The sequence below is a fragment of the Penicillium mononematosum genome (assembly GCF_028829835.1).
Source record: "Penicillium mononematosum strain IBT 11891 chromosome Unknown utg000005l:1.0-9366267.0:1.0-9372171.0, whole genome shotgun sequence".
Lineage (NCBI taxonomy): Eukaryota > Fungi > Ascomycota > Eurotiomycetes > Eurotiales > Aspergillaceae > Penicillium > Penicillium mononematosum.
This window is the reverse complement of record NW_026643275.1, coordinates 1803201-1825450: the sequence shown is the minus strand read 5'-3', so window position 1 is coordinate 1825450 and position 22250 is coordinate 1803201. Positions and strand designations below refer to the sequence as shown.

General features: G+C 50.1%; 8 protein-coding genes across 8 annotated transcripts; 5 read left to right on the top strand and 3 right to left on the bottom strand.

Moving 5' to 3' along the window:
- Positions 1-253: 253 nt before the first annotated feature.
- On the top strand, positions 254-1807 carry N7519_008782 (PRKCSH domain-containing protein; the record flags this gene model as incomplete). The annotated part of the gene is made up of 2 exons (XM_057295556.1): positions 254-367; positions 428-1807. 2 exons carry the CDS (start codon positions 254-256, stop codon positions 1805-1807), a joined length of 1494 nt encoding a protein of 497 aa, XP_057143438.1.
- Positions 1808-2659: 852 nt separating this feature from the next.
- Positions 2660-6160, top strand: N7519_008781 (cytoskeletal protein-binding protein SLA1; the record flags this gene model as incomplete). Its single annotated transcript, XM_057295555.1, has 4 exons — positions 2660-2857; positions 2932-4728; positions 4779-6075; positions 6135-6160. 4 exons carry the CDS (start codon positions 2660-2662, stop codon positions 6158-6160), a joined length of 3318 nt encoding a protein of 1105 aa, XP_057143437.1.
- Positions 6161-7181: 1021 nt separating this feature from the next.
- On the bottom strand, positions 7182-9418 carry N7519_008780 (putative C6 transcription factor; the record flags this gene model as incomplete). The annotated part of the gene is made up of 2 exons (XM_057295554.1): positions 7182-7496; positions 7553-9418. The coding sequence occupies 2 exons, from the start codon at positions 9416-9418 to the stop codon at positions 7182-7184; spliced, it is 2181 nt and encodes a 726-aa protein (XP_057143436.1).
- Positions 9419-9765: 347 nt separating this feature from the next.
- N7519_008779 (phosphosulfolactate synthase) lies at positions 9766-11023 on the bottom strand (the record flags this gene model as incomplete). The annotated part of the gene is made up of 6 exons (XM_057295553.1): positions 9766-10258; positions 10322-10404; positions 10476-10555; positions 10614-10651; positions 10711-10748; positions 10802-11023. The coding sequence occupies 6 exons, from the start codon at positions 11021-11023 to the stop codon at positions 9766-9768; spliced, it is 954 nt and encodes a 317-aa protein (XP_057143435.1).
- A 1577-nt stretch (positions 11024-12600) lies between these two features.
- Positions 12601-14040, top strand: N7519_008778 (phosphatase PAP2 family protein; the record flags this gene model as incomplete). Its single annotated transcript, XM_057295552.1, has 3 exons — positions 12601-12987; positions 13044-13566; positions 13634-14040. 3 exons carry the CDS (start codon positions 12601-12603, stop codon positions 14038-14040), a joined length of 1317 nt encoding a protein of 438 aa, XP_057143434.1.
- Positions 14041-15827: 1787 nt separating this feature from the next.
- On the top strand, positions 15828-17830 carry N7519_008777 (uncharacterized protein; the record flags this gene model as incomplete). Its single annotated transcript, XM_057295551.1, has 5 exons — positions 15828-15945; positions 16066-16537; positions 16603-16969; positions 17026-17304; positions 17366-17830. The coding sequence occupies 5 exons, from the start codon at positions 15828-15830 to the stop codon at positions 17828-17830; spliced, it is 1701 nt and encodes a 566-aa protein (XP_057143433.1).
- A 775-nt stretch (positions 17831-18605) lies between these two features.
- ppmA (type 2C protein phosphatase PTC7) lies at positions 18606-19993 on the bottom strand (the record flags this gene model as incomplete). The annotated part of the gene is made up of 2 exons (XM_057295550.1): positions 18606-19908; positions 19974-19993. The coding sequence occupies 2 exons, from the start codon at positions 19991-19993 to the stop codon at positions 18606-18608; spliced, it is 1323 nt and encodes a 440-aa protein (XP_057143432.1).
- A 537-nt stretch (positions 19994-20530) lies between these two features.
- On the top strand, positions 20531-22150 carry N7519_008775 (putative pre-mRNA splicing factor; the record flags this gene model as incomplete). The annotated part of the gene is made up of 2 exons (XM_057295549.1): positions 20531-20609; positions 20664-22150. 2 exons carry the CDS (start codon positions 20531-20533, stop codon positions 22148-22150), a joined length of 1566 nt encoding a protein of 521 aa, XP_057143431.1.
- Between the last annotated feature and the right edge of the window lie 100 nt (positions 22151-22250).

Sequence of the window (22250 nt, the reverse complement as noted above, 5' to 3'; positions counted from 1 at the left end):
CTCTCCACTGCCAAACCTGGCATGCGAGGACTACCTACTGTGTAGGCATTTCATTCATTCCAGCCTTGGGCTTGTATGCTTCTATCTTGATATACATACACTGATACCCATGTGCGATTGATTTACATGACATACCCTTACCATTGCTGAACTGAAGCTTCTTGCGACAAGCGCCTTCCGCGGGGAAGCTTCAGGATACCTGACTCCACAACACCTAGACTCAACTGTGTTATAATCTGATCTGTTCAAAGAGATGGGTCACTCAGCAAAGCTGTCGCCGTGGCTGGTGCTGGTCTGTGCTGTGTCCAGTGCGTGGGCAAATAAAAAGCCGTTCAACATTAATGACGATATTCTGGCTTATCCCCAGGTACGTTGGATATACCTTACACCGATTTGAGGCAAATCTAACGTTGGATATTTATCAAAGTACCAAGTGACATTCCCCGAGGAGTATGTCCTTGATTCCCACGCTGAAGCATTGCTCCGGTCCCAGGCCAGCCCCAGCGCCAATGATCAGAACAATCCCCAAGTCTACATGGGCAAGGCCAAAGCAGACTCCACCGACCAGCCCGAGGATGTGAATCTATCTTCATTCACCTACGAAGAAATGATACTCGAGAACCGGCGACTCCTCTGCCAGATCCCACGTGTAACGAACGACGAGCATAATACAACGAACAAGGAGAATAGTAAGGTTGAGGAGCAGAAGGAACTAGCTCGGGCAACAGACCGTGGTCTGGAACTCCTACGTGAAATGGAAGGAAAATGCATGTACTATTTCTCTGGCTGGTGGTCCTACTCCTTCTGTTATCAGAAGCAGATCAAGCAGTTCCATGCGCTCCCCGCTGGCCGTGGTATCCCCAACTACCCGCCAATTGAAGACCCCCAGACACATTCCTTCGTCTTGGGAAGATTTATCGGCGACAAAGGCGAGGAAGAGAAACAATCTGCCAAAACAGATGTGGCAGAGCTTCACACAAAGGGTGGCTCCCGCTACTTGGTCCAGCACCTGCGTGGCGGGACCAAGTGTGATCTGACAGGACGGGAGCGCAAGGTTGAAGTGCAGTTCCATTGCCACCCACAATCGACAGATCACATCGGCTGGATCAAGGAACTCACTACGTGCTCTTACCTAATGGTCATTTATACCCCTCGTCTATGTGACGACGTTGCTTTCCTGCCACCACGGCAGGATGAGATACACACTATCGAGTGCCGTGAAATCCTGATGCCTGATGAAGTCACCGAGTGGGAAGCTATTAAAGAATGGTACATGACCAGCCAACTGGCCGATGCTGGTACAGATGCGGATGCTGATATCGCCCAATCCGACCTTCCGGTTATTGGAGGAATTGAAGTTGGAGGCCGTAAACTTGTTGGTATGGAAGGCAAGGTAATCGAAAAAGGACGTGTGGCATCCGCGGGCGAGGAGCGAGTGGAGGTGGTTGCGAAACGCGAGAATGGCGAGGTCCGGAAAATGTCAAAGCAGGTCCTGAAAAAGTACGATATCGACCCGGAGAAACTGGAAGAGATGAAGAATCTACTGGAAGAACAAGCAGAAGGCAAGGACTGGACTCTGGAAGTCGTGGAAAGCAACGGGATGATCAAGTTCCAAGGCGTCCTTGAAGAAGACGAGGAAGACACTTGGAACGACAAGCCGTCAGAGAAACTACACGAAAACAAGGTGTCTGAAAGGTCTGGCCAAAAGCCAAAGAAGCAGGAAACAGAGTCGACCGAAAAGAAAAAGCAGTCAAACAAGCCCGAGAAGAGCGAGGGTAGCGAGGAGACCTTTAAAGATGAACTATGATAGTGTATACTAGATCCTGTACATTTTGATATTTTCTTAATTTTCAAGCCTGATATGAATGATATCGAGTTTTTCCCCATTGGCAGCTAGTAACGCGTTAGTAGCCCACATACCTTGTACGTTGGTTTTACTATAAAAGACTACATACTCATTCTAAAGTTGGTGTATAGTACACTTGGTGGATATCTATACGCGTCCTATCCTAATTATAGACGGCTTTAGTGTAGTTAAACATTTTAAGGTCAGATACAGTCAATTTAGCTACAATCTCACACACCTCTAGGGCTAATATGCCAATCAAGCTAGAATCAAAAACGATATACTCTTGCCCGTAGACGTCTGCCCTTGAGGAGAGCTGAGTGCGCTCTGGATTGAAAAGTACATAATTTGCCGGAGAATCGAAATAACTAAAATACGAGTAATGGCAAGAAAGAAAAGAAGGCAAAAAGAGGCAACAAAAAGGCCAAAGAATTCAGTTGGAGAGAATGTCAAAAAAACCACAGAGCATTAAGGCAACGTGACTGTAAACTCCCTATCGCCTTGGCCCACTTTCCCGCCTCTCCCTAATCCAACCTATTTCCCTTCTCAGCCCTTCCCTTCTCTTTCCCCTCTCATTCCCTTGCGCCTAGACCTTTTATCTACCTCTGCATTCGACATCTCATCCGCATTCCGATTTACACCTGCTCCGCGCACTAAAGAAGCGCCAAGGCTGAGCATCGGCCAGCGTCCCCAATTACCGTCTCCCCCCCAACTACATCACTGCGAAATCTAGAGCTGGCACGTTGACAGGCTGCCATTTGCAGCAAACCGTCATAATAATTGATCGGTGCCGTGGGACCAGTTGTTTCCAATATGGGTTTCATCGGTGTCTACTCGGCCGTGTACGACTACCAGCCACAGGGAGAGGGTGAACTCGATATTCGCGAGGGCGACCTCCTCTACATCTTGGAAAAGAATACGGATGATGACTGGTGGAGGGCGAAAAAGAAGGCTGGGCGGGAAGATGAGGACGAACCTGAAGGCCTAGTCCCCAATAACTATGTCGAAGAGGTGAGTCTCCGCAGATGGAATGCACCGGCGCGAGCCTCGCTGCATGAACAATTGCTGATACTAGATGAAATAAGGCGCAACCATCGCACAGAGCTACAGCCCTCTTCGACTACACGCGACAGACTGACGAGGAGGTTTCTTTCTCAGAAGATGCCGAGCTGATGGTGTTCGACACCTCGGATCCAGATTGGACGTTGGTTGGAACCAACTCGGAGTATGGATTTGCGCCGTCGAATTACATCGAAATCATCGAGGATGCCTCCTCTGCAACGACTGCCCCTCCTCTACCTTCTGTTCAAGCCGAGCCTGCCGCGCCGACGCTTCCGCAGCGGCCGACGCAGACTGCCCCGGAAGAATCCGAGACATCGCCCGCCGGCTCTCCAGTTGAGATGTCTCACAATCCCGCTGCTGCTGCGATTGCCAGTATCATCCACAAGCAGCATGCCCCTGCGGAAGCACCTACCGAGACGACTAGAGATGAGCCCCCTCCACCCAGTCTTCCGGTTCGGCCATCGTACGATCAAGCAGAAGACCGTGAGGAGTCTCCGCCGCCCAGCCTGCCTCGTCGACCACCTTCGGAACCTGTCTCTCCGCCTATAGAACATTACTCGCCTGACCCAACCCCACCACCCCGTCCTCGGCAGGCGGCGCCTGCTATGGGTCGTGATGGGACACATGTCAAAGAATCTCCCCCTTACAACCGAGCAGGTGAGATGACGCCTCGGTCACCTTCTGGCTATCATATCTACAACATCAATGAGATGGTTGAAGTTATGGGCAAGAGAAAGAAGATGCCAACTACATTGGGAATCAACCTGGCGACTGGAATCATCTTCATTTCTCCTGAAGGTGATGATCGGCAGAAAGAATGGAGCGCGGAGAAGCTCACTCATTACTCGATTGAAGGAAAACATGTCTTTGTTGATCTTGTCCGGCCTAGCAAGAGCATCGATTTCCACGCAGGTGCCAAAGACACAGCCCATGAGATTGCAGCGGCACTCGGCGAGATCGCCGGTGCCTACCGGGCAGAAGGATTGCGTGAGGTCATTGAGGCAGGGGAAGGTGGCGGTCAAAAGAAGGGACAGATCCTGTATGACTTCATGGCGCAAGGTGATGATGAAGTTACAGTAGCTGTGGGGGACGAGGTCATTGTCCTTGATGATACCAAGTCTGAAGAGTGGTGGATGGTGCGGCGCTTGAAGAACAACAAGGAAGGTGTTGTCCCCAGTAGCTACGTTGAAATCACAGGATTGGTACCGAAGGCGCCGCCAATGCCTAGCGAACCAGGCCTGTCGACTGTGGAAAAGAACCGGATGGAGGAGATGAGGCTGTCCAAACTTGCAATGAGCAAGTCACGGACGGACTCGATGGATTCATCTGACCGTCACAGCAAGAGAGACAGCAAAATCAAGTCGAAGCCTGATCCGACTAAAGTGCGAAAGTGGACGGACCGGACCAAGGACTTTACAGTCGAAGCCCAGTTCATAGGTCTCCAGGATGGTAAAATCCAGCTCCACAAGGTCAACGGTATCAAAATTGCCGTCCCTGTCTCGAAGATGTCTGTCGAAGATCTCGAGCATGTCGAAAAGATCGCCGGCGTCTCGTTGGATGAGGACAAACCTCTTTCAAGTATCCGACCTCGGGTTGGCATTAACAAGGATCCCAAATCCGGGGCTTCCAAGTCCGGGGCTTCTGTACAACGTTCCGACTACGATTGGTTTGACTTCTTCCTTAAGGCTGGCGTTGGGCCACATCGCTGTGAACGATATGCACAGTCATTTATCAAGGATTCTATGGACGAATCTGTGCTTCCTGACATTACATCTGACATCCTCCAGACTTTGGGTCTAAACCAGGGTGATACCTTGCGAGTGATGAAGGTTTTGGATGCCAAATATGGCCGTACCCGGACAAGTCCAAGGCTCGAAACGTCAGTTTCGGCGGTGAGGAAGTCATTGGCAATGGTGAGGACGGAGGGCAAGGCGGTCTGTTTTCCGGGCCTGGTGGTGTGCTGCGCAACAACACTCGTAGGGGCAGACCTACACCGAACGTTCAAGCTGGAGAGGTTGATCCCAAAGCGTTCGGGCAGGGAGACGAACCTAAGTCACCAGATAGCTCGGCGAGCCCACAACCCCCTGCGGCAGCTGAAAAGCCTGCTGCAGCCGGGTTTGAAGATGATGCTTGGGAGGTGAAACAACCGAAACAGCCTGCTAGGCCATCCGCAGCCACCCCAACTCCTCCACCCGCGGCAGCTCAGGTTCCTCAGCCAACAGGGGCAATGGCGGATCTGACTTTGCTCCAAACTCCTTTGCAGCCGACCCCGGCTCAGCCTACTACTCAGCCTACTAGTCAACCTGCCCCGCCTATGCCTGCCCTACAGCCGCAGGCCACTGCTGTGCAATCACCAGCTGTACAACAGCCTCAGCAAACAGGTGCCACTCCCAGTTTGTTTGCGCAAGTAGCACAAATAGGACAGCATCAACAAGGTTTCAGCCCTCAGCAGACTGGGTTCCAAGCACAGGCCAGGCAACGCCCTCAGGCCCCTCAGGCAATTGGACAAAATTCACTTCTGCCTCCACCTCCGCCTCCACAGCGCCCACTGTCCGCGCCTCAGAATTTCTCGCAACAGCAAAACTCCTTTGGTCCTCCTCCGTTGCAAGCTCAACTGACGGGCATTCCCCAGGCGGGTCCTCCTGTTGCTCCTCCTGGCCAGAGTCTGAGCGAAATAAACCAGCAGCGTTACCAACCTGCGATGCAGCCGCAAGCGACCGGATTTATGGGTCAAAACCAATACCAGAATGGTTTAATGCCGCAGCCAACAGCGTTTACTCCCCAGTCACAATTCGGTATCCAGCAGCAGCAACAGCAGCAGCCGTTTGGTGGCCAGATGGCCCCTCAACAAACTGGGTTCCAGGGACTTGGGCCGCAGCCCACAGGCTTTGGTGGATACGGACAATTCCAACAACCAATGCAGACTGGTATCAACTCTGTTCTTCCTCCTCCACTGCAACCACAACCCACTGGTGCCAATGGCTACGGCAACCAGTCCTACACATCCCCGCCCCCTGTGCCGCCAATTCCACAGCAACCAACAGCCACTCCTCTATCACCACAGAAGACCGGACCGCCTCCCTCCGTCAGATTTGGTGTCAAGCCAGATGGTCCCAAGAAGCTTGAGCCACAGCCAACTGGTCTCAGAGCCAATCTTTCCCAAGCCAGTAAGTGTTCTCTTGCCATCACAGGTGATTGAAGTACCAGGAACTAACCGAATCAACAGCCCCCACTAATCCGTTCGGCTTCTAATCTACTTCTGCGCCCATACTGGACTGGCGTATATAATCCCGGTTTCCCTGCCTCCCTATGTTGCCATGAAGTTTTTGCTCATTCTGAGGGTTGGGATGTTCTTTTCACATATCGCAGCTTGTCGTTTCGCACCAGTACCCTTGGAATCGACACGTGTACATATCATGACCCTGGTCCCCGTTTTGACGCAGCGCGTATTGAAGCTCATGCCACGAATCCTCTTCCTCTTTTCCCCTTGCAAAAACCTCTGCACTTAGCGAGCTATCCATATTCCTGCTCTGTGACAGATCTTATTATGCCTCTCATATCCTGCATTTTCCATTGTCTCTAGTTTATTGTCATATAAATCTGTCTATGGTGGATGCTTATTGTGTGGATGCCCTCTCTTTCTCCCCTTTCTTTTGTCGTTTGGATGTTACTTTATTTGCTTTTGTTCTCTTCCTTGTTACCAGCTCATACATAATCCATGGAGTTGTTAGCAGTTAGCCTGATCTACTTACTTCATGAAGTAAACATTTCTAAGTACCACTACCCATATCGGACTCTTTCCTGTATTGTGAACATGGGGGCATATCGAGAATTTCCTCTTACCTCTCAGCCTCAGATAATGGATGCGTGGTGTAGACATCAGATGCAAGATCCATGGAAGCATCAGTGACCCAACTCAGAAGGGGTTCGTTTTATTACAATCCGAGTAAAAACACAGCCAAGCAGTTGTGTAGTATATTGATATCTCCGGAGTTGAGCACAGCCAGAGGAGACAAACCCGACAGCGCACCGCTTTCCCCTATTTGGTTAATACATTCTGTTCTGTACAGATTCCCGTAGAAAATGGATGCATTCGCCCTTTGGGGTATATATATATCAACATGTCCAATTATACGGTTAAAGCACGAGGGGAATCTTCACAAGATAAACATCCCTAGAAATAACAAAACACCAGATGTGAGCCAGTACACCCGCTTTCCATCACGTCTTTAGCTTTTAAAACACAATCCGTTTCCCAAGAAGCACTGGATAATCACGGCTCATCACCCCAGATGCCAAAGACTGGAAGATCTTCAGCCATATACAGCAGACCGTTATCCGGGAACATCACGTCAGAAAGCGGAGACGGGCCGGACACCGGGGGCGCGCCAGCAGGAATAGTCCCACCAGGAGAGCAACCCACTGGGATGCCCGAGGTAGTTAACGCAGAAATGGCTGCATCGTAGGACAAAGCTGCTGTGGGATCTGAGCCATTGCACAGGGCTTCCCAAACATCGTTGTCGGTTGAAAATTGAGGTTGAGGAGCTGGTTGGGAGGGAACATAGGAGGATGGAGTTCCACCGGCGACCTTTTCTGGGGAGGTAGGGGAGAGCGCAGTTGCAGATGCAGATGAGTGCATATCACTTGGGCCAGTGAAAGGTGGAGCTCCCGGGCCGGGGAGTTGCGATCCTCATCACCGCCCACTTGGCCGAAGAGCTGGTCAACCTGTTTGCTGCGTCTATTCATCCATTCTCGATTCCGCCGGGAAACGTATTCGGCTACAGCAGCGCGGAGGTATTTGGTAATCTGGAAGAAACGGCATGCGTGTGGATCGTGCGGGACAAATAGCCTTAGGAACCGTTCAGCTTTATTCATTCCTTCTTCCAAGGGGAGGAGATTATCGTAGTCGGCGAAGAATGCAGCGCCGAGAACAATCACAGAGTTAAAAACGGAGTTGATCAAGAAGGGTAGTCGACGTGGAAGGGAGGTGTAATGGCTAAGATCATCGACCACGTCTAGACCTCGGAGTGCAGAATAGACACATGCATCGGCAAACAAGGATATCCGGGAGCTACCGTTTCGAGTTTCGGAGGATGAATCGAGTTTGCCCTTGACATACTGGGCAACACGGTATATGAGGAATGGCCGGGTCAACAGGATAATCGACCAATAATATGACCCGAATACATGAGCTGCGGCTAGACTGTTTTCCATGGCTTTGTTTTCGAGCCGCTCAGACTGCGTTTTCAGGATCGTTGGAAGAGTGCGAACCCAAGCCCTGTGCTGGTTCGAGATCGCCTCTGCAACATTGATCGATATGACTTGCTTCATGTACACATCGGTCAGAATCCGTTCGAATATTCGACAAAGCGAAATCACCGCAGCAGAAAGCTGTTGACCTGCTGTCAAATGGTGTTGTGACTCTCCTGATACAAGCGCATCTTCACGTATGTCATAGTCGTAGTCTGAAGTTGCGGGAGGGCGTCCCAGGGAGGCGCTGAGGAATAAATCCATCATCCGAAGACTCTTCCAAACTCGCTCCCTCGCTCGGCGTTCACGTCCGCAAAAGAGCGCGTTTGCATCCTTGCGGTGGATTCCTACCGCATAGGCAGCACGCAGAGCAATGCCCAGATTCATAAATGCACCATTGCGCCTGCATGCGCCGAGCATATACATGGAAACTAAAATGTATGATTGAATGGTGGATATGCTTGGGGTTTCCTGGAAGGCTGAGAACGCCAATTGACGACCGCTACCAAAATATTGTTCAGCTACTGTCTGATCAATATCGGAAACCTGAGCGCCAATAGCAATGACAAGATAAAAGATAGAGCTAACGGTATCTTCGTCACCCGATGGATTTGCAACCCAATTAGCTAGCCGTGGATGGAACTCTTCCAAATCAAATAAGTCAAGGAGCGGGTTTGTTGCAAGCACAAACTGACGAGCTAGTCGTTGGGCTTCATCGTTGCTTGGTGGCGTAACCAGAGCTCGGGGCTGAGCGCTTGGGTTGCTCTGAAAGGCCTCGAGCATTGAGTGCCGTGAGTTGTCCTCGGTAAACTCACATCGGCCAATGGAAGACGTAACAACACGGCGCAGACTCTGTAAAAACGACAAACTCGCCGAATCACCAATATACATAAACTTTCCCTGACCGTCGCGCAGAAGCCGCGCCACTTTTGGGACGGGAGCTGTCCCTTCCTTCTCGTCCTTCTCCTGGCGTTCCATATTCATCCCTTGGTCTTCGAGAGAGTTCAAAAGGCGATCCATTGCAGTTTCGCGCTGCGGAGATGCTGCCATGCGCTCGCTGAGCAACATTGTCGAGTCTTTGGCGTCTGGCTTGAGCAGGCGTGCGGGCCGATCCGAGAAATGGCATTCCGACTCCTTGCGTCTCTGAACACAGATTGTACAGGGTTGTTCACCGTTGCATTTCTGTTTTCGCCGTTTACAGCTGTCGCAGGCTCGTCGACATCGGAGCCGTGCTCCCGGGGTAGTGCTGGCCCGAGGCATACCGATCACCGCGCTCGCGTTGGTGAATAGGTCAGTTCACTCGTCCGGAGTTTTGGAGGTATCCATAAGAGGCGTGAGATATTCGAACCGATTGAGCCGGAAGAGGATTGATTTAAGTCATTGCTGAGGTCTAATATAAAATGCTAAAGATCGTTTGAGTGCGGGCATCTGCTTTCCCCGGACTCCACTATGTGACTAAGCAGACTCGCCCGCCCGGCGGGGCGCCACCCGTGGACCTGCCCAGGTCCCGGGCTGTACATAGATGAACTTGAATTCAAAAGGATATCGCATTGAGATATTGATATGACAAGAATACATGTGCTTCAAGTTTCGAATCCTCGAGAAGATCAGGGCCGGAACGACACTATCTTGCCCCAGGTATCGGCAGTGCCCCAGATGCCACGCCGCAGGCATTCTAACTGCACAATCTGGCTGTGATCCACAAACAGGTTGACATCAATACCGAACTCGCGAACGTACCAACTGAAGACCTTGGGATCTGCAGCTTCAAACATGACACGCTCAGGAGGAAGCTCCTTCATGATCCTCGACACCACATCAGTCCGCCAGGATGTGACGTTTTCGGTGATACCTTCTGACTCGATCATCAACCGCTTCACACCGGCGTCGAGGAATCTCCGACCCAAGTTCACCAATTTGCCAGGGTCGGAGGTCCCAATGGCTTCAAGTCCTGAGGCGGGTGTGTCTCCGCCGGCTCCGAATTGAATCCCCAATTCAGGCTTTGGTTCCAGCTTGTATGAGTGGACTTTATCAATCAGACGGAGCCAGTCATCCTCTGGGATGGACAGAAAACCAGAAGACAGTTCAATGACGTCGAGTCTATGTTGAGTAGTCAGATCTTATGTTCTAGGCTCCGGGGCCTCGAGCTAGGGATGCACGTACCCGAGGTCCTTGCATTTTTTCAAGTAGCGGTCAAACACTGTACCCGGATCGGGGTGTGTGAGGAGATGTTCAGCCCATCCACCCTGAAACACGGAACCTGATGTCAAGAGTATGCTCCCAAATGCGCTAATTTGCTGGTGCAGGACAGTCTTACCGTTGAGATGTACACGCCATGCTCATGGGCAAGGTCAACCAATTCCCGCAGTTGTTTCTCATGAAATAGAGAAAAAGCGCCTGGCTTTGTCTCAGCGCTGTCGTTTCTGGCGAGAACCAAAGTCCTGTGGGGACTCACCTCCGGCAAATTTGAGACCATCTACATGGTCGCCCATCCTATCAGCTGTTGTCAGATGCCATTTTGGTTGAATGGTTGGGACATTTCGGGATATTACGTTTCTAGGACATCTGCTAGATATCTTTTGCCCATGACCTGGTGTAGGTTAGCTCCGTGGGAGAAACGATGAGAAGTATGTGTGCACCTACGGAGTAGTATGGGCCACGGATCTCAGTGACTCCCTTCGTTCTGGGTTTGGCAGGTCTGGGGTTTGACCGCGCGAAGCCAAATCCATTTTTCTTGTCTTGCAGAAGAGTGATTCCTTGATAAGCGTTCGGGGTGGTAGAAAAGTGTCTGGATGTCGACAAAGCAGTGGCCACTGACGGGCGGCTCATTGCACGTCCGATTGTAAGTGGATTAACGAATGGCATATTGAGGTGTTGCTGTACCAGGTGAGATGAAGCCAGATGAAGCCAGGAATGGAAATTTCATATCTCAAATTAAATGTAGAGGGGAAGGGATTGACGTCAAACATACTTCATCGGATTCCCTGAATCTCCATATTACCTAGGTAGGAAGAATATTACATCACTTAAGAAATACTACACAACATATGTACATGTATAATATCATTGTACTATTATATTTGGAATTATAACAGATTGAAAAGAAATATGTATGCATAATGGATACTGCATACTACATAGTAACTATATAGTACTATGGTATATTAAATATATATCAACTAGTGCCAGCTATTAGGAGTTTTGATCAGGAGATATATCCATACTCTGTACATCCTACATACATTTCTACATGTGTACATACATGTAGAGAGGTGCTCTAAGAGGATCCACGGAGTACTAATCATGCCAAGCCCACCAACACACTATCCGGTGTTGGTGTGCACTGCCGGATCCCAGATTTGCAAGATTAGGTACCTTTTGTATGGGGTTGCCATATAAAAGGTACTTAAATATAACATAAATATAACATCAATTTTCTCAACCGTTTAAAAGGGTTAGGGATATAATAAGATATATCCATGTATGGTATAAACGGTGCCCTGATTACATGCTATTTTACTATAGTCAAAAATTACTAGTATATAATATAAGAGTACGTACTATCTCTTTATGTGATATTTATACGTGAATTTTTTAAAAGTGCGCTACCCAACTTCTACATACGGATAATGTAGTTAGAATTGATTTTAGTAGTAGATTGATTTAAATAGACTCATATTAAGCTTCGCCTTTTTTATTTTTCCTTTATCTAGTATAAGACTTGAGTTATGTTTATAGTTATGGTTAAGTACCTTTTGTATGTAGTTGCTATATAAAAGATACTTAATTTGCAAATCTTGGCGAAAAGAAGGGATCTGAGACCGGGTACTCCGTACTTCCGTACTTCCGTATTCCGTGTGTTCCGTACTCCGTGTGTTGGTGGGCTTGGCACGATTATGTACTAGTTGTGTACTAGTTATGCACTATATACTCCGTACTAGGCATCAAAATTTATGTCTTGGCTTCGATGATTTCCGAATACGACAGGAGGCCACATGTGTGTTTCTATATATAATTTTATGATATATGTATAATTTTTATGATACATATCCATATATCTGGTGATCTACCTGTATATCCAATCAAGATCAAGGATCTCAAATTACGGTGTATGGCTGTATCCAGCCATTGCTCGCCAAGACAGCCTTATGGAAACTCATGACATACAATATATTTGTTCGATATACCGAGGATCCCCCAAAAGTAAAAAAGAAAAAGAAAAAGAAAAAGAATATGCAGTTGATAGTTGATTCGCTGTCCCCTCTTGGGCACCTGCCTTGGACAATATTTTCTGTTTTAAAAACAACCAGATGACCTTTGATCCCCCTTCTCTGGTATCTCCATTTTCAAATCCCATTCTTAAAGTACTTGCATATCTATTGCTACTTTTTTCTTCCCTTTTCCTTTGTACTATCTAGGTACTGGTTCCTTTGATACCCATCATGGGAGTTGGAACGGTTATAGAGCCTCTGGTGGTTATTGTTCTCTTGTTTGGAGGCACCTGGATAAATCGCTCTGTCGGATCATCCTCGACTCGGCGCTACAGCCGACGGAACTCGAATGACCTTGGACGAGCCGCTTCATTTGATTCTTTGGAATCGGGATACTCAAGTCAATCAACCAAGGATGGCCTGCTGGGCTCTCGGTTCCACTCCCCACAAGCCCCGGAAGATGGATGGCACAAGCGACAAGTTGGACTCCTGGGGTTGAATTTGGAGGTGTCATCGCCGAATACTATTGTGTTCCAAGACCGCTTGCTCAGTCGGGTTGCTCCGCAAGTTTCCTTTCTTGGTGGAATGTTGGTATTGGGCTTTGGTTTACTGGGTAGGGTGATTTCCTGCTTCATTATTGTCTTAGTCAAACTGATAGCTCACAATGTGTGCAGACGTACCAGCTCGGTCGAGCCTTTACCGCCGTGACTCTCAAGGATGATACCGTCGATGTCGCGAGGAGACACGCGTTGCAACTAATCGTGATAGAGGAGAAGCTAGGGATGTTCTGGGAGATCTTGATTCAAAGACACTTCCTTCGCCAACCCCTTGTCATGCCTTGGATCAATTGGATATACTCCTTCATACACATTCCCGGGACAATCGCATTTCTCGTCTGGCTTTATTACTACACTACCGTGCGGAATCGGATCGATGAGGCTCAGCCCGGAAAGCCCAAGGGTGCTGTAAGCGGGTCGCCTGCAGGCCCTCTTCTATACCAGGCGCGCCGGCGGACTTTGGCCGTGTGCAATCTGCTCGCTTTTGTGGTTTTCACTCTTTGGCCTTGCATGCCACCTCGGTTACTGAGTGACACGGCCCCGACGGGTGAAGAGGCGGATCTAGCCCGCAGTTATGGGTTCGTGGACACGGTGCATGGTGTCAATGGATCGGGCAGTGTTTGGACAGAAAACCGCTTCTGTAATCAATATGGCAAGTGTTGTCTGACGCGAACCCTCACCATAAATCTTTGACTAACTCTCACCAGCGGCAATGCCTTCCTTGCATTTTGGCTACTCTCTGATGATTGGCCTCACACTGATAACAATCCCTTTGCCACAGCATCATCGGCGCACAACTCGTACTCGGCTGACCCGTGCCCTGAGACTAAACATCCCATCATGGCGCCGCCTTGTTTGCGTCATACTCGGCTTCCTATATCCATTTACCATCCTTGTGGCCATTGTTGCCACAGCCAACCATTTTATTCTGGATGCTGTCGCGGGAGCTCTTGTATGTGCCTTGGGGTGGTATTTCAATGGCATACTACTCAATCTGTTGCCACTGGAAGACTACTTCCTTTGCCTTGTCCGGATTCATAAGCCGGAACCGTCACTTCTCGTCCCTGAAGAGGATCTCCCCAGTGAAAGTGCTTCAGAACATGCTTGCATCTGAGTTCACTCAGGGTATGGCATTTCATAGTTGGTTTGGCTTTGGATTCAGCGTCTTTGTTTTAGAACTTGATACCCTGTATGAAACCTCATCAGACCAGTCGGTTTGGTTTATAATCTCTGTATATGGATCTCCTACTTATTGTTACCCAGTTCTCTCTGTGGGATTGACCAGCGTTCCACTCTACCTAAGTAGTCACCGATCAACATGTTTATACAAGATTCTTTGATTGCTGGAAGACTCTGAAAGAAGAGCATTTGAAGATGATTCAAATACCTTTCCTTTGTATATAGCATAACTATACCCGTACATACAAAGGCAGAGCATTACAACGCAAACTTCATATATCTCTTTCTGATCCGGAATATAAATACCTGGAAAAAAGCATCTCAAGAAAGGGCATGAAATCGCATCATATCTGGGGTGCACTTTACAGGCACAGAAATTTAGATGTGTTTAGGAACAAGAAATCAACTTGGATTTATTTCATTCCCTCGTATTCGCCTCCCGTTCAAATCAACAGCCCATTCAATACATACTTATAATACTGTGTTCGTTCAAGTATTACATGTTCACTAATACGGACACACCGCGAGTTAATAACGTGAGGATCACATCGAGGTACAGAATCGCAAGCTCCAAGGATGACCCTGGATGACCACGATCTGCTCACAGTTAGCTGATATTACACATCATTTTTCAAAAAGCATGACATACTCATCAACGGTGGCCTATCTTTCCATCTATGTACCTCTATCGCTTTAGCGAATTGCGACTGCTTGCGAAGAGATACTTGCGAAGACCGTGATTGCATCGGTACTCAACACGACTACACAAGCTCTGGACCAGACTGTTGGTGTTGCTACAAAAGGAACACGTCACTTTAATCTTGGAATTGTGGCCAGGCTGGTTTGAATCGATCAATCTGCTTGAAAAGAGTCTAATTTGAAGGAATAGGCTCTTCGGCACGTGTCCATGCCCCGAATATCTATACAAGACGTCTCTTGGCACTTCACAGGTGCTATCATATACCATCAACCTGTGAATGAATGTGAGATCAGAAGATATTCTGTAGAGGAAGACAAATTGACTCTCGCATGTCAATCGCCAATCGTTGCTCTTGCCCGTGTTGTCCAGATATATGGTGATTGTGAAGGCACATGGCAAAGAGAGACGTCTGTTGACTCTTCCAGCTGCTGTGTGTTATACGCTATCAATCTGCCATCAATCTGCCGGGGTATCAGAGGTGGACACAGAGATTCACGGTGGTTCCTGCGCTTTACGTCGACATATCAGCCTGTCCACGATCTGTGATAGGCAATCCCCCCATCCCACCGGCGTCACCTGTCACCTGTCACCTCCCCTTCATACCACTTACGAGTTGACAGTCGATACTCCGTATTCGCATCGTGAATACATGCTCCAGTCGTGAAGCACCCACTGTCTGTTGACAGACTTGGAAGAGGTAACTATTCAGAGATATCTCTACCCCTACATTGTGCAACACTCCATTGTTCAAACACCATCCCCAAGGCTATTCAAATCTGAAAAGCGAAACAAATAAACCTCTCCAGTTCACCTTACTGTTGCGTGGTTGACTTGAAAAAGTTGTGGCGTCATTGGGGTCTTCCGTTCTCAGACGCGTCTTGAAGTTCCCGCGCCTTTCGCGACTCTCTTTCTTCTCCACATCTCCTACCCTCCCCTGGAAGCTCCTCCCACCAACTTCTTCCCAGCTCCAATCTACCCAATCGCCTAGTGAATTTTAACTCATCTCATCCCAGCTTGCCATCATGGCTGACGAAACCCCTGTGACTGCGCCCGAGGGCGATCAGCCCGAGCGCGCTACTGAACCCACTGTCTCCGAGAAGAAGTCTGAGGATGCGACCATGTCGGAAGACAAGCCTGCCGGTAAGCATCGACTGATTGATATCAATCAATCGCTTTGCGCCTCCATTTCTCGACTCCCCCCCCCCCCGGTCGGGACATCCTATTTTCTGTGCGACACCACTAACCTACTGTTTCTTCCAGAGACTGAAGCTGCGACCGACAAGAAGATGGACGCTGAAGCTGAGGCTGATAAGCCTGCTTCCTCCGACGAGGTTCCTGAGCCCAAGGCCGATGGCGAAGCCACTGAAGCTGCACCTGCCGATGCAGAGGCCGCTGCGCCCGCGGAGGCCAACGGAACCCCTGCCTCGGCGAAGAAGTCCTCCAAGAATCGCCGCACCTCTACCGGTGCTCAGAAGCTGAGCCGCAAGAAGTCTCAGAGTCGCATCACCCACCTGGATGCTAAGCCAGGCCAAACCTACCTCGCCCGCCTTCGCAGTTATGCGCCCTGGCCTGCTATCATCTGTGACGAGGACATTCTGCCACCCAGCTTGCTTGAAACTCGTCCCGTTACCGCCATGCAACAGGATGGATCCTACAAAGGCGAGTATGCCGACGGTGGCAGACGCGCCCATGAACGTACCTTCCCCGTCATGTTCTTCGATACCAATGAATTGTGAGTCGACCCTCCGCGCAGCCTCTAGGCCAGACGCGAACTTGCTACTGACCAATATTTGATAGCGCCTGGGTTCCCAACACTAACCTGACTCCTCTTGACCCTGCTGAATGCAAAGATATCTCTGAGAAGAACAAAACCAAATCACTCATCAATGCCTACAAGGTTGCATCTGAGGGCCACAACCTTCAGTACTTCAAGAAGCTCCTGAACGACCACCAGGCAGCTATTGACCAAGAAGAGGCTGAGCTTGAGGCACAGGAAGCGCAGAAGGCAGCCGCCAAGGCCGCAAAGGAGGCGAAGAAGGGTAAGCGCAAGAGCAAGGGCGCTGAGACCGATGTCGAAATGGAGGATGCGGATGACTCCAAGAAGTCCAAGGCTCCTTCTAGGAAGCGCAAGAAGGATGTGGAGACTGATGCTGAAGCGGAAAAGGTATGTATTACAGGATCATTGTGATGTTGACCTCGCTCATCTCACAAAATCAATAGCCCGCTAAGACCCCCAAGAACAACACAAAGCTGAAGTTGACCACTCCCAAGGCTCCCGCCGAGGATACTGGAAAGAAGACTCCCGCCAGCAAGACCAAGAAAGCACCTGCCAAGAAGGCCAAGGCAGCTCCCGCTGCCAGCGACGAAGGAGACAGTGCCGACGCTAAGGAATCCGAGAAGCCCATTGACCCAGAGGAGCTGAGAAAGAAGAAGGAGAAAGAGAGTACGCGATCCCCCATCTCCCCCAACGAGCCCGACCAGGCCAGCTTATACCTTACAGTTCTGTTCCTCCGTCATAAACTCCAGAAGGGTTTCATCTCCCGTGACCAACCCCCCTAAGGAAGATGAGATGGCTAGCATGGCCAGCTACTTTGACAAGTTGGAGAAGCATTCCGACTTGGAGGTGTCGATCATTCGTTCGACCAAGATCAACAAGGTCCTTAAGATGATTGTCAAGCTCAACTCGATTCCCCGGGACGAGGAGTTCAACTTCCGTCACCGTGCCATGGCCATCTTGTCTAGCTGGAAGAACATCCTGGACGCGGACACTCCCGGCCCGGCGGACAAGGATGAGAAGCCTGCCGCTAACGGATCCAAGGAGGAGGATGGTGTTGAAACCCCCAAGCTGGAGACAGAAGAGGAAAAGGAGCCTGAATCCAAGTCAACTAACGACGTTGATTCTCCAATGCCCGACGCGGATGAGAAAGCCCCCGAGCCTGAGAAGGAGGAAAAGTCTGAGGAGAAGGCAGTTGAGGAGCCTACCGAGGAGAAGACCGAGGAGAAGACCGCAGAAGCTGCTGCTTAAGTGGTCTAAGAATCACGACTCTGCGATGTCTGTTTTCTTACTCTTATCCATTTGCGCCTCATTCATGTTCTCTTCTCTGTTTCAATCTATGCGGTTCCGCCGGTTTGTTTCCTTTTTTTAACTCTTTTTTTGTCACCTGCCAATGCAGTACTGGGATACGGGGCTGGACCAACCAGCAAGGCTTTTTGAATCAATTGAAAATGTGCTTGTTCTTGTTTTTTTTTTTTTAAATCGGCTTCTGCACATTGACCTGTGTCCTGGCCATGGAGCATGGGAGTTATCTGGCTCTGGATCTTTCCCAGAGGTTGTACGCCAATGGTCTCTTCGGTGTCCAGCCGGTTGTGCACGAAATATCGCCCAGGGTATCGGAGAGAATGTTGTTTTATGACGTGGAAATGAACAGAAAGGTCCCCAAGGGTACGTACTGGAGATGCTAGGTCTTCACTGCATGTATTGAGCTCTTGAATACAAGGATCCATGATGGCTGTTCAGTAAATCAATATCTAGTAGGAGGTATTCTGGTAGGACTGTTTAAAAGTCGATATCGATACAATAATCAGGGTTATCTCCATTATGAACCCTCTATTTGAAAGTAGTCAAAATATCAACGGGGAAGCATCACATGCTTATATGCTTGGCTCTTTGCAAAATCAAAAAAAATCCTCGCCCCCTTCTATATATATATGCATGCAGTTATACACCATGCTCGAAAACAAATGAAGAAAACAGTATGACGCCGGTTCGATGAAATGTCCAGATTACCTGTCCAAATCCCTCATGCCTCACCCGCAGGAACGCCATCATCGACAGCGATGACAACCACAACGCAGATATCATCAACCTTCCCGCCGCGATAATAGTCACCGGGGTAGTAGCGCTGAGCCTCCTTAGCAAAGGGCCCATCACGGCGATAGTCGACACTAGCAATTTTCGCCTCGCCAGCAATTGTCGCCGCGAGAACAGACTGCAAAGTGATCCCATCCTCAGGTCCGGACTCGGTATTAGCCGGGTCCTTGGAAAGCGGCGAGCCTGGCGGAGTAGGAAGAGCATGAGCCAATCCACCTGGCGCAGCCAGCGCACGCAGGTTCTCCGAGACCCCAACGCCAGACTCCGTAGCCGTCCACGCCCCAGTCATAACCATCCGGCTGGTGACAAGCTTGAGAATATCCTGATTATTGAGATTATCAAAAACGCCATCGGTAGCAACCATGAGCACATCCCCATGCTGCATCTGCACATTCGTAACGGAAGCATCACGGGGGAAATCCTCCAAAAACGCCCCGCCAAAGACAGACGCCTGGGCGCGCATACGCGGCGGGATCACGCTAATCTGGTACGGGGTGTTGAAACCATGCGTCTGCGGAATCGAGTAATGGTGGACCGCCGCCCTCCTCAACAACACCGAGCCCGAATCACCCAAATTGGCCAACTCGACCCGTCCATCCGGCAGCGCGACGCCAACAGAGGCCGTACTCCCACCTGCGCGGATTGATGGATCCGCCACGACCTGGTCATACCCGGCCTGTAGGAGGTTTTTGGGGCGCAAGCGCTCGGCAGGCTCGTGCCAGGTCTGCGCGGTGTGCGCCATGTAGTTGCATAGACCGTGAGAGAAGTCTGCCGGGTCGACGCGGGATTCCGTCCAGCCGCCTACGCCGTCTGCGACGCCGAAGGCGACAGCTTCGGCGTTTGTGTCTTGGTGATCTGAGATGCGGTTTCCGATGCGGGAGACGAAGAAGGCGTCTTCGCCGGAGTCTGGGCGGTTGCGGCGACGGCTGACGGAGTTCTTGTCAGTTGAGACGCCTAGGGCGTCTGCGGTGGGGTCGAAGTTATATGCATTTTTGATGGGGTGGAAACGGCGGCCTTTCCCGGAGGAGGAAACGGCGACACGGTATGAGAGTTTTGTGGGGAGGGTTTTTCGAAGTGGGTTGTTGGGGTTGCGTGGAAGGCTCGGCGGGAGGGATGGCGGGTTAGGTTCAGGCTTAGACGGGTGTCTGGTCTGGCTCTTGCGGCGTGGGAGGAGAAGCGGACATGTTGGGTTTTGAACAATGAGGAAGTGTATGTGCTTGGATTGGTGGAAACTGAGTAGACGCCGTCTCTAACGATGGCTTGTAGGCTACTGCAGGCGGAACTGCAGGCTCTATACGAAACGCTTGGCGGGATCATCGCAGGACTTGGGGGTTCTGTATAGTTCCCTCGTGGAGAATGGGCCTCCTATTTGGGGGCGAGAGAACAAGATGAGAGGAATGAGAGGTATAAAGAGAGAACCAACAAGCCAAAAAAAAATCAAAGGAGCTGCATAGAATCTCAACGGATAAGACAGTACCCGCCCTTATCGCCCGACCGCCTGGCGTCATTGATTTTTCTTGGATACCCGATTTTTCAGGCAGAAATTGTTGAACTGTACGGAGTTGGACTTGTAGGAAAATAGATCAAACGAATGAGTACTACTATTGCCCTCTTATGTAGATGAATTCAAATCTGTACAATTCCCTCAGACGTGAACTTGTACAACTTGTATGCCCTTCAATGCGATACCGCCAAGGTCTATCAATTATTCTGCCGCCCGCAACATCTTCTCTCCCGCCAACCTTTTTCTCTTCACTACAAGATACCCCAATTCTTTTCTTTTACACAAGCGCCAATCTTTATTAATCTACATTTTGAGCCACTGGAGAAGCATAAGCTTCTAAATTGCCCAATATGATGCACCCAGCGCGACAGGCCTATGTCGAGGAGACGGAGGACACAGACATGGGGGGCATCAGCTATGCCGATCTTCGTGAGTCGTTACCGAACAGCCTTTTTTTGGGGGAACCTACTAATAGAACTATAGCAATGGACCAAGACTATGATATGCCCACTACCGCAGGGGGTATCCCAAGCGAGCGGGCCTCCGCCATTCTATCGCAATTCGAACGGAAACGGAGAGCAGCAGCTATGGTGGTTCCAACAGATGACACACGAGTGCGCGCACGACTACGAGAGCTCGGAGAGCCCATTACCCTATTCGGCGAAGGACCATCAGAGCGACGCGATCGTCTACGTGAACTGTTGACCGACATGGCGGAGCAACAAGGCGAAGTCGAAATAGAAATGGAAGAAGCCGAGGAGGAAGGGGAACAGCAAGAAGAATTCTTTACAGAGGGTGGGAACGAGTTACTCGAGGCGCGGAAAGATATTGCGCGCTATTCTTTGCCGCGCGCAAAGGCTCGAGTGGCCCGGCTCAAAGACGAATCCACAATTCCACTTCGAACGCATGTCAAGCATCGCAAAGCCGTCAAGGAGAAGCTACAAGGATTTGATCTTTACGGATCTCAGATTGCTGGCGATCGTCCGGTGAGCATTTGTCGATTCGCGCCGGATGGGCAGACAATCGCTGCTGGGAACTGGAGCGGTGGGATCAAATTGCTCGGCGTGCCCAATCTGGAAGAAAAAGCGAGTTTCAATGCGCATACGGATCGAGTGGGTGGTTTGTCGTGGTTCCCCGGCGCCACTCTACCCACCTCGAATGTCTCACCCTCAACTGTTAATTTGATCTCCGGAGGCGGCGAGGGAAATCTTAACCTCTGGGCCCTTGATCAAGAAAAGCCGCTGGCTACGTTATCTGGCCACTCGGGGCGTGTGTGCCGTACCGAGTTCCACCCTTCAGGTCGATATGCAGCATCGGCATCCTTCGACAGCTCATGGCGGCTGTGGGATGTTGAAACGGCCACCGAACTGCTCCTGCAAGAAGGCCATTCGCGAGAGGTCTATACAGTGGCGTTCAACAGTGATGGCTCTCTTGTGGCTAGTGGTGGATTCGACAGTATCGGGCGTATCTGGGATCTGCGGACAGGGCGCAACGTGATGATTCTCGACGGCCACATTCGCGAGATCTACGGTATGGACTGGGGCGTTGATGGACACCGGGTGCTGTCTGGTTCCGGTGATGGATGGGTCAAATGCTGGGACTTGCGACAAATGAAAGAGACGGGCGGGATTGGTGCGCATAAGAGCGTGGTATCGGATCTCCGCTGGTACAAGGGTGCAGAGGCTGCGTCCTTCTTGCCTTCTACAGATGGCGGGATGGACATTGATGGCGCTCCACCAGCTGCAGTGGATAAAGCAGCGGAGACGCCCTCGCCCAAGAAGTCGGGCACGTTCTTTGTTAGCAGTGGATTTGATAAGAGTGTCAACATTTTTAGCGCGGATGACTGGTCCCTCGTGAAGTCGCTGAGCGGCCACTCGGGTAACGTTCTCAGCACAGATGTCAGTGACGATGCAAAGTGGATTGCTAGCTGCGGTCACGACCGTACGGTGAAGCTTTGGGGGATTGAATGATTCGGGTTCATATATTGGCTCCAGATCTTGAACTATCTCTCTTATGCCTCCTAATTGGAAATTGCATACAACTCAAAGAACAGCATGTAATATGTTGGAT